The sequence below is a fragment of the Bactrocera dorsalis genome, chromosome 2, assembly GCF_023373825.1.
Source record: "Bactrocera dorsalis isolate Fly_Bdor chromosome 2, ASM2337382v1, whole genome shotgun sequence".
Taxonomy (NCBI): domain Eukaryota; kingdom Metazoa; phylum Arthropoda; class Insecta; order Diptera; family Tephritidae; genus Bactrocera; species Bactrocera dorsalis.
Genome location: NC_064304.1, coordinates 93,565,704 through 93,577,581, shown reverse-complemented (window position 1 = coordinate 93,577,581; position 11,878 = coordinate 93,565,704). Strand labels below are relative to the sequence as shown.

Here is an 11,878-nt window from a genome sequence, read left to right as displayed (position 1 = left end):
ATGTTATAAAGCTACATTCTTGCCCTTAGCAATAAATTGAAAGTCACATGTCTAAAAAAACAACTTTTATATGAAAAAACTTTAAAAACTGAAAAAAAATTACAACTGCATATTTTGTATGGATTTTTTCTTTATTAGAAAACAATTTGGTTTTTCATTTATTTAATATGTAATAATAATTTCTTCTTTTTTATTGTTAAATTTCTCTTTTATGCATTTATATATTTAATAATATTTGGTTTTTCACTTTTTCGCATTTGTTGCAAGAAAATTTCATCGTCAACTGCATCCGCATAATAATCGTATTTTTAATCATTATCATAATATTCGTCTGCATCAGCTGTTTTAAATTTAAATATATATATATATTTTCTTGTATACATAGATTTGTTTTAATTTTTTGCATTTATTTTATTTTTGTTTGTTTTTTTTTTTTTTGAAGTTTTGCTTTGTATCATCAATTTTATAAGTTTTCAGTTTGTTGTGTTACGGTTTTTAAGTTTTTTTTGGTTTTAATATATTTTCACAGTTTTATTGTCGTTTCTCGACATTCGTTCTAGCGTCGAGAGAGAAAAGGATAGATATAGTTAATAATAATAGTGTAGTTATAATTAATATTATGCATTTAAATTTTCGGTTTTTTCTTGCTCTTGATTTTATTATATTAGTACCATTCTCATAGTGTGTGTATTTGTTTGTCTTTAAGGTTGTAAGTATCAAGTATCGTTTTGCTTTTTGGTTTTCGGTAATGAATTATATTTATGTATTTTTTTGGGAAAAGTGTGAATGCATTTTGTTTTTTATATTTTAATATGAAAAGAAGGATGGTTCGAGGAATTGAAATATTTTTGGTTTTTGCTTTTGTTTTTGTCATTTTGCATACATATGTATTGCATACAAACAGTGAAAATATGTATCTGCTTTATGTACGATTACTTAGTATATGCCAGTTTGTATGTTGGCTTAAATATAAAAATTAAAATATATTTTTTTTTTGCATTTCCTTTAAATATTCAAATGTTGGTGTAGATTTTGAGGAAAAATAATTTTGATAAATATTTTCAGTTGAAAAATGCTGTAAATTAATTTTGCTAACTAAAAAAATATTTTCACTTGAAAAATGGATTTTGTTAATTAAATTTTTTTTATAAAATTACATAGAAACTATTGAATATGCAAACCAGTATGTACTTATGTATGTATTTTTATGATAAAAAAATGATAAGCTATTTTCTATGCATTTTTTATATCTTCCGATATATCTTTTTAATCAATTTTCTTATCGAAATTCTATTAGAAAAATTACCTGACACACAAATATGTATGTACGTGGGTATTTGAGTATGAAGAACTAGAAAAAGTTAACGGTTGTATAAACTTGTGAAACATTTCTATGTACTATGTAGTTGGGTAAATATTTCATTTGGTGATTTTTATAAATTTTAATATTTTTATGACAAATTACTTAATGCTGCAGAGGATGTCAACATGTTTGTATGTATGTATGTAAAATAAAGCGCGCTATATCTATATTTAATTATTTTTATTTTCATTGGCCATCAATATTGCTAGCATGCTATGTATGTTACGTATTTGCATGCATAGCAACGGTGAATATTTCACATTGCTTATGCAGTATAAATATATGTATGTATGTGTGCTATTTTGGGGCGTATGCAAGTAAGTTTGTATGTGTTTATATATGTATATATATTTGTTGAATTCTCGTACAAACATAACTACATAACTGTATGCAGTTTATGTAGACATACTTTTTGCACACAGTGTCTGTAAGTAGGATGCTTTCAATGGATGGCTCATGTTTTGTGCTTATGAAAATTTTTGTCGAGTTTACAATTTCTCCTTTGAGTATGCAATGAATGGACGGAGAAATGTTGAAAAGCAAAATGTGCATGCGTGTATGTGTTTTTAAATAATGGATGTGTGCTAGTTGTTGTGAATCGTTTCACCTCTTTTATCCTTATTTAAGTTTACTACGCTACTAAACGTCTACACGGTGGACTTACAAAATTTCCAAAACTCATTTCACTTTCCATTTGTGCGTTCGTTTTTTGTCAGAAAACCTTTTTGTTGCAGTTGATTTACACCAAATAAAGTTGTTTGATTTTATTTGAGAAATAAATACTGTTTTCAGTTAATTATTTTAATTTTGGTGGAGAAGAAGATTCAAATATTTATATATTTTTGTACTAAAAAGCGTAAGTTTCTAAGAAGAATACAGGCTAGTGAGAGAATCATACACTTTTTGCGTTGAATGTTGAACAAAACTATTTAATTACGCCTTTACTGAAGAACTCTTCTATGCTATATGTTTATCTATTCTCATATGCTGGACAAAGCTTAAAGCTTATGTTGAATGTGGCTTGAATTTATTCGCCAAATTTAGAGAGCAAAAAGCTTTCAAGCGCCTCCAAACTGTTGTTAAATTTTATGTGGAGCATTTTATTGAGAGAAATATGCTCGGAGTTTTGCCATTGCGTTTTAAGTGCGACGTTGAAGAGCGAAAGAATAAATTCTCTAGAAACAAGAACCGAACTTTTGTTTTGTCAAATGGTTAAGTTCGTTCATATATAAGCCATATTCGATTCGTTCTTTCTCCGCCTGCCATATTTTTGGGCGCTGCTCTCTTATAACAATTGATACCAGTAGGGTTATCACATTCGCTGCTTTAGTGCTAGCCCTTGGCGAATCAAAAACTCGACGGTTTTCTTGGCATGTGATTGAGGTTATGAAGGCTCAGCGTAGGAAAAACTTCATTAAGAGATTTGTGAAGCAGACTTTTTCGTTAGGTATTCGACTTAAAAATCCAATGGCCGAAAGTGTACTTTCAAATGTATATGAGAGAAAGTCGAAAGTTTTAAGTGTTCTCTGTGCATGTTACTCTAGGGAGCTGGAAGTACTAGGCCGTAATAAAAAATACCAAAAAATGTATGTTATAGTGAATGAGCAGTTGAAATCAAAATGTTTTTGGTGTTTTATAAAGAGTTGAATACGGTTTCTAAGCCATTTCGCTGTTTTGTGAATACTCTAAGCATGATTTGAAGGAATTCTCTTGTGTGCTTTTATGTAAGGATCGAGAAAATGCTATTTGTTTGTCAATGTTTTTATAATTTTTTTTGTTTAATATTTATGAATGAATGCCTGAAATAACAGTACTAAAAGCCAATGAAAGCAATATTTCTAATTTGATCGTTTGCTGTGCCTACATTTTTCGCTAAATTGCAATCGGTTTCAAGCTTTCAAAGCAGTATTTTGGTTTACATGATGAAAAATTCAAAAAGAAAATTAAGAATATATGTATGTATGTATATGCATGTATGATGTATATGTGCGATGCATTTTTTTGTTTTCTTTTCGATTTTTAGTTGCAAGCAGGTATCGTTTTTACAGCTCATTCTATTAGAAGGTACTTTGATTTTTATTAAATGTATTTTTTATTGTTTTCTCTTCTGTTAAATACTCTTTATTATAAGTATTATTAAAAAAAGCTATTTAATTTTTGTGTGATTACAAAATTTTGCTAACATTTTTTGTATGCATTTAGTATATACATTTATATATATTAGTTGTGTAGTTATATGCATGTGTGTATGTGTGTGTATATTTGTCGGAGAAAGTATAAGCTGTAAATGTATGATTAAAGGAAGGAAAAATTAAAATATGTCATAGACTCTGTAGACAATTCAGCAGAAATACTATATACTACAGGCGGCGCTACGGTGAGGTATTAATGATCTTACTTCCGAAATAGTTTCCCGTTCCGAAATCTTGTAACTAATAGGGAACAAGAAAATTTATCTCAACATTTCCCTTCTTTTAACTTTACCACAGTTGAATTGGCTTAAAATAAAAGATAAGTGCCATTTTTGACACGCTGTACTTAAGGGGTTACATGGTTTACGGGTTTCAAAAAATGTATTATCTTATTAAATTCTACAACATCTCTAGAATATTGTCCTTAATTTTCAAGTTCATTCGAGAAATAGTTTCAGATATACAGCCTTTAGAACTTATGCGCTCGAGGCTAGCTAGGCTAAGTGGTCGCCTTTAAACGCGTTTTTCTCAAAACTGTGCTTTTGAAGTCGGTTGAACAGATTTTGTGGGAACTACTCCACCAATCTTCATGAAATTTTACACATGACTTTGAGATTCAATTTCTAAAGACTTGGCCGACGGATTTTTTTACAACTATTGAAAAAAAAAAAAAAAAATGTATCGAAACTTCACTGAATCTTTAATTTTTTTCTAAAAATGTCTAGCAAAAATCAAATACTCAAGTATTTTTTTCCTTCGTCCAAGTTCTAAGTTAAGGTTTTAACAAAAGCATGTATTTTTCACCTTAGATGATCCTGTAAGAAGTTATCCTGCAAATGCGGGAGCATCTTTTTTTCGCGGGATCACCGGATATGTCGCAGCAATGGCCGACTTTAAAATATTTTCTTCTGAAAATTTTCAGAATTTCTTTGTTAATAGTGTATGTTTGTAACAATAAAAAATCCTTATAAAATATTTCATTTTTTTTATGAGAGAAAAAAGTGTTGAAAAAAGTCTTTTTTTAACCGAGGAAACCCATGTAACCTCTTAAATTTTTTAGGAAAACAATTTGGAAATTTTTTGTCCTGGAACTGTCATGTATAGGATGCGACATAATTTAAATAAATATAGCTGATGATGATGGAGTCGACAAAAGTTCGGTGGCACCAAACAATCTCTTTGCTTACATAGTATGTACGTACAGCGTGTTCCAAAATTAACACAAGACTTAAATTTGCCGCTATCTCAATTAATCTCCTCACAGTCAACGAAGTTAAAACAATATTCCGTCCATACTTTGGACAAGATTTTTGAACTGCGACCGACGAGTTTTCAATATTTTTTAATACTTTTTTATTAGGCTTACGCTGTAATGAGTGCCGCAGCAAAAACACATTGAATTACTGAAAAATTGTTTGCAGCACACTGCTTGAAGCGCACTTGTTCCTAAAACGTGTGCAACAATAATATAAATTTTAGCGTAAATTTGATTTTTGCAACACTATGAGTCAATGTCTTTACGCCAGTAAAGAAGAAGAAGTGAGTCAATGGAGTTTTGCTGCTGCACTGTTTGGGTCGTCGGTTTTAGTCACTAAAAACATCACTAAAAGTTAGTTTAATGTAGAAAGAGGCAGGTTTGTATTAATTCATAAAGCTTTGCCAAATATGTGTATGCAAGCAAAGTTTTCTGCGCTTTATGCCATGCGTGTTAGTCTGTAGTTTGAGTAGAAAATTATTATGGATTTTTATTTTATTATTACTATATAAATAATAATTTAAATAATTCATGCCAAAATTCAATTTCTGTTTTTCCTTGTTTTTGTAGATTTAATTAGTATACGCGTGTTTGTGTGTATTTGTATGTAGTTTTTTTAATATAGTGATAACCGCTCAGTTAATACATATTTACAAATATATAATTTATCGATTTTCTTCCTTTTCCACATCAATATAGTACAGCACAAATTTGTTCTTAGAAATATATGAATTTTTTTCTAACTGAGTGTTCACCGATTTACTTTATTTTCATAAATATTTATGGTAAAATTCTTGTTCGTTAGTATTTTTTGTTTTTATTTGATTTTTCTTTATTTTTTTTGGTTGAAATTAATAGCCAATTAAGTTGAGTTTTTCTCTTTGTGTTTTAGCTGCTGTTTTTATATGAATATATTATGATTTTATTTGCATATTTTCGAACAATAGTTTTACATATTCTTTCACTTATGATTACAAGAATAAGACGTAATAAATAATGCCGTCAAAACTGCACCAATTTTCAATATTTTAGCTCTTTAAATTTATGTATTAATAATAAATCCTTTTTTTACTCACTTGCTTTGCTCTTTATATATATGTATATATGTACATATATATACGTGTATATATATACGTGTATATATATATGTGTGTGTATGTATGTGTGTATGTAATATTTTACAAGTTTGTAGTATTAAATGCATCTTGTATCTGTTCTCATTACTTAAACAACGTCATTGTCAGCACTACAACTATGATCACTATTATATAAATCACCAAGTCGTATCTTTAAACTACGCGCCCAACTTCAACTACACACGCTCCATAGTCCTGTTTTTAGCTTTATATTTATCTTCAACGTTATAATCATTATCATATTTATCGTAATATTTAGCTTAGAAAAACATAATTTAAAAATATTCTAAATATATTTATATGCAATTTATTTTGTTTTCTTCTTGATTCTTTGTTTTCTTTTTGTTTTTTTTTTTGTTAGTTGTGTGCTTTCCTACTTCGTTTAAATTCAAAAAGTTGCTGTTGAGCTGCTTTCGACGTCAAAACCACGAGCGCCATTATGCGCCCACGTGTAGGTCGTGCTTGCACACCCACTTTATCCGACGCGTAACGTGTTGGCTCGTTCGGTATTTGGCTATAAACTCTCTTTCTTGCATTCGTTTCCCAGCTAAGCCAGCGATTTAGGTTCGCGCCGCTGCTGTGGAAGCAGCTCGATGCAGGGGTTACTGTAAGCACATATGAATTTAGTCAGTAATGCTGTTATGTTAGTGTTGTATATTTCGGGGGTTATGATGGATAATGAGCAAACATTGGTGGCAAACGTGAAGACCATTTAGAGTACATACGAGGATAATGTTTTAGTTGTGTTGTATTTGGTTGTTCAATTTTCGTTACGGTGCTTTAGTGTAAGTTTTAGGGGGGTACAAGTGAACTTGCAGGCCAAATGAGCTTCAATCATTGATTAAATTGATTATATGCGAATTGTTTGACTCAACAAAAAAAAGAAAAGTCATAAAGAAAATAGACAAAAAAAGGTGTGTGTGTATGTTTTCAATGTAAAACGGGTTTACCATTATGTAAGTGTCAGCAATACAGCGATTCAAAGCAAAATGGCGTTAACTAGCCCAGCTTATAGACTGTCTAAAAGCGCAGCGCATTTAATTATTTTCACTTTTAACGTGCACTTCACACTTACTTCGCCATGTAGTGGTTGCTTTTATTTTGGCTCTGTTGTAGCCACTTTAGTTCACCTGCATCTCTTCGCCTTCCTCTTCGAGTATGACCGATTCACCGGGCCAAACAATGGGACGTCCCTAGGTTTTGAATTGCGAAACTTTTTAATAAGCTTTTTGTGCTTTTGTGAGCACTCTCTTATTTCATTTGAAAACTAGCTATAAGTATGATTACATATTGCAGTTAATGAGCGCTATTTTTTTATTTATTTTTACTGGTATGCTAATAAATTGATATGCTTAAACATATCCTGTCTATCGCTTCTATAAACTCTGTCTATGTGCAGTCAAGCCGAATATTTTTTGTCTTATTTAGCGTATATATTATTTACATATGTACATACATTCTTTCAAGCTACGAATGAAACCAAACGTTTTTTCGGAAAGCTTTAAAAAAGCTGTGTTTAGTACGGACAAAAAGCTCCACAACAGTTAACATACTATTGCGTTACTCTGGACTGTTCATTTTCGAGGCAGCGGATGTCGCATTAGAAGACTTGTTTTATTACTCTCGTATATACATATTAGTTTACATTATATACATATGTTTTTGGTTGATTACCACAATTGAGTAAAAGTCGCAGCAACGAGTGCCTTTTGGTGTACTAGGTTTTACCTTGATTGATTGGGCAACAATATGATTCATTTGAATGAAAGCTCCAAAGCTTTCAATATACTCTATATTGCATAGTTCATGTGAACCTGCTTTCATGCGCTTTCAAAATCGGTTTGGAAGAATATGTATGAAAAATTAAATTTTTTTTTTGGATCGTGCTTTGAAAGAATGTATCATCGCTAATGGTACTAAATACCGTGATAGCTGAAAGCTTTTTTCGAACTTTTATTCCCAAATATACGTAGCGGTTTTAGAGCCTATACAAGTATGTGCTATGTAGCTTTCGGTGAATAGAGGCATAAATTCATCTGATATTGTAAGGTTTCTTTCCAATTTACAATTTACAGGGGATTCTTTCTTATATCGAAGGCAGCTTTGTATATTAGTTAGCGCTAAATCACTAATTGAAGTATATACAGACTAAATGTTTTATAGCTATGACAGTAGTATTTGAGCTTTTGCTGACTAAATTATGTACAGATAGTTTATTGATTTGTCAGATTATTGATGAATGTCGCCGTTATTCTACATATTAGATTTTTGACTTTTTTTGATTTGAAGCTATGTTATGTGTGTAATTGGATTTTAACTACAATTTAAAATTGTTAAGTGTAATTGTTTACAGTAGATGTATAAAATAATGAAGTTGTTTAAAATAATAAAAAAAAATTATAAAAATATTTAGAATATATAGTTTCTACTGAGATATTTTTTTAGGAAGTACACTTAAATTTTAAAATTTCTTTCTTTTTTGTAGGTAAGGGGATGGTAGATTATCAGACTGTAGTCTTCTATATGAAAACTATTCTAAATAATCGATCTGGTATTTAGAAATTGCTTAAATATATTAGAACTCTTACTTTTTTCTCTAAAAGATAGGAGAGTACTAAGAATTGCAGTGAAAAATGGCATTAAAATTACATCGTCTTGCGTTATAGGCCATTCGTATGGCTTATGACGATTTTTGTAGTAAGGAACATTTTAAGCTATAAAGTAAGCCGCTTGGTTTAAGATTAATCTAAAATGTAAATAAATCGCCTGGAACATTTTAGAAAAAAATAAAAGTCTGTGAAAACGGGTATGGGAGCGCCCTAACTAAACCAAATACGACTTTAATGTGAGGAAAATAGCGCAGAGCAGAGAAATGGAGCAATTTATTTATTTTCTTTCGAAAAAAACTATGGGTCTTCAAGTAAAATATTTTAACGAAAAGCTCTTGATATCATTTAAATATTTCTATTTTTTGTTTTAATCCGTTTAGCGGAGAAAAAAGCTGTAAGTATTTTTGGGTGGGAAAATCTCAATCCAACGAACTCATTGATAGCCGAAGTGTTTGCAAGTGTTCGAGAAAAAGGTTTTGTAAGATATGGCGAGTGTCATGCATGGCATATAATACAAGGAAGAAGTAGATGCCACTATAGTAACAACTCATAACTTTTTTAGGCCGTTTGGCAGCTAAATCTTTCAGTTAGTGACTTTACACTAGCATTATGTGAATATTGATAATAACAATACGGCTTTCAAAGCATTTAATGTGGTTACTAGTAAATAGAATCTCAAGGATTTCGATATATTATTTATATTTGTATCGATAGAGGGTCTCTAAGTATGGACAGAAGTAATATTTTATATTATGAGCAACCTGAGGTGCTTCGAAATATTAATCATATTTGCATTGATAGAGGGATTACAGATTACGCTTAGATATATACAAAAGTAGGCACATATTTTATGCTAAGAGTAATGTCAAATTTAAGTGATTATTCAAATATTCCAAAATGTTAAACTAACTAACTTTTTGTACTATAAGATTGATTCTGTAATTTAATTAAAGTAAAAAATGTTTAAGAAAGAGAAGAAGTAAAAAATGTTTAAGAAAGAACCAAAATTTAAATAAATTCTATTGAATTTTTATCGAGTAATCTGAAATTATTTAAAATCATATTATCAAGTGTATGGTAGGTATTTAGTTGCAGGGGTTTGCGCAAGCCAAAAAAGGGAATCGCTTAAATTACATTCCAAGCATGCAAATATCAAAAAAAAAGAAGAAAACAATACAAATTTCATAGGAAAAGTTATCATGTTTTCAAAGGTGGATAGGACATACCTAGAAACTACGTTGAGCGATTCAATGCCAAACCACTAAAACGATCGGTGAAATGTCTACTGAACGAGTGTGAACTCTACGGTAATTTTGCACATTTTAACTATATTTTCCATTATAAGTTTACATTACGAATTTATTGTTGCGGATTACATTTTTTATTATTTGTTTTTTTTGTTTTTTGGTTTTAAGGTTTATTTAATGATTTAAGTAGTCTTAGTATTGTTGTTGTTTATGCATATATTGGATATAGTTATTTGAGTATTTGAGTGCTTGTTGTGCAGTGTATATACATGTCGTGTATGCTATACGCTCGTATATAAGGAAGTGTGTATGTATATATAGAATATAGTGAATCCCATAAGTGTTGTTGCTTAATTGGTTTTTTCTGTTTCTACTTGTAGCTCGAGCGTAGAGAACGAGTACTAAATATGTGGACACAAGCAATAACGAAGCATTTGAAAGAGGTTATATAAGTAAGTAATTAAGTACAAATAATGTTTAGAGTAAGCATATTGAAATAAGTCAAGTGAAATGTTCAAGTATAGAGTTTGCAGTATCAACAATTGCAATTACTAATTTACTGTTAATTTTTAATTTTGCGCTGCATTGTGCCGACGCCTAAGCTACAAAAACAATATATTTTGTATGAGTAGTTCTTGAGTTGCGTGTATTCGTTAGCAATTTCAAATCCAATTATGAGTCCAATTTTGTAAAATAATTGTCATTGCAGAGTGTTTTTGTTTGAAATTTGCAACGGTGTTGAAAGAAATTTTGGAAAATAGACCAACTTCTTTGTATAAGCCAATTTTTCTACTTGAGTTTGTTTTGTATATTTTATTTTGCTAGAAAGCTTGTGTGCTCTATAGTTTGAGTGAGTCAAGTGATGCAATTGATGAGCGCCTAGATAGACCTAAATTAGTGGGACAACTGACCAGTGAGGTTGTTCCAAAGAGTTTGTACCAGCCGATGACGATGTTCGATAAGTTTAAATCGTCAAGCATTATCTGTGCCACACCCATGAAAACTTTCTTCTCGATGCGGCCATAGTCACCCCAAACGGTCACCTTGAGGAAAGAGAGAAAAATTAGTATGAGTAAAAATTGAAGCTGCAAAATATATGTGCTTTCTTTCATCAGCTGTATCATAGCTACATAGATTTAGCTACTGATATATAACTTGCACTATGTTTCAAATGTTACTTTCAGCAGCTTGATCCATTTGTTGTAATATTTTTTAGTGTTTGACTTCGACAAAACCAAATGTGCTTTAAGGAGTTACATGGGTTTACAGGTTTTAAAAAAATCTATTTCTTTACTGTCTTGTTAAATTTTACAACACCTCTTGAATATTGTCCTAAATTTTCATGTTGATCTGAGTAATAGTTTCGGAGATACAGCCTTGAGAACTTGTATCCCACTTATATTGTCACTCAATTCGTTAAACGCGTTTTTTTCCTTCTTTCAAGTTTTAAGTTAAGGTTTTTACTAAAACACGTATTTTTTTAGCTTTAGATGTTCCTATAAGGAGTTATCCTAACAACGCAGTCACATTTTTTTTCCGATGGGTCACCAGAAATAGCGTCGAAATTACCGAATTTAATATATCTTTTCAAAAATTTCAGAATATTTTTGTTAATAGTATATTTTTGTAATAATATAAAATTCTTATAAAATATTTCATTTTTTATATGAGCGAAAAAAATTTTGAAAAAGGTCTGTTTTTTATCCGAGGAAATCCATGTAACCCCTTAAGCCATTTTAAATAAGCTCTTAGTTCTTACTCGAACCCCCCCTAAAATTTTTTTGGGTACACTAAAACTGAGTTTACATTAACTAAAACTAATTTAGTTAACTTTGAGCTGTAAAATGTAAAATTACCTGCAGAATGCATCCCTGGTATGGCTGCTTGAATACCAATTGTTGTTGATAGAGCGGATCCAATGTGCGCCTTGCCGTCGAAGTTTTCATCTTGTCAATGCAACGTTTGCCAGAAACCAAGTATACTTTAACATAAGGAGCGGGAAGCATTTTCGACGTTGGCTTTTGCTGCGCAATACAAAAGAATTTCGCAATATTAAATGTTTTTTTAATAAATTGT

At 30.5% G+C, this 11,878-nt stretch overlaps 1 protein-coding gene across 13 annotated transcripts in view; it reads right to left on the bottom strand.

Annotated features, from left to right (window-relative positions):
* Positions 1–880: 880 nt before the first annotated feature.
* Positions 881–11,878, bottom strand: part of LOC105230845 (uncharacterized) — a 106,400-nt gene continuing 95,402 nt past the window's right edge. For 9 of the 13 annotated variants that reach the window (XM_049449740.1, XM_049449745.1, XM_049449746.1 and 6 more), the window contains 4 exons: positions 11,659–11,826; positions 10,714–10,845; positions 7,022–7,139; positions 881–6,551 (listed from right to left, as the gene is read on the bottom strand). In XM_049449740.1, coding sequence (XP_049305697.1) covers positions 7,068–7,139; positions 10,714–10,845; positions 11,659–11,826 — 372 coding nt within the window. In that variant the 3' untranslated portion in view covers positions 881–6,551; positions 7,022–7,067. Of the gene's footprint in view, positions 6,552–7,021; positions 7,140–9,781; positions 10,846–11,658; positions 11,827–11,878 lie in introns of all 13 variants that reach the window. The other 4 variants (XR_007421854.1, XR_007421855.1, XR_007421856.1 and 1 more) reach the window with 2 other exon arrangements.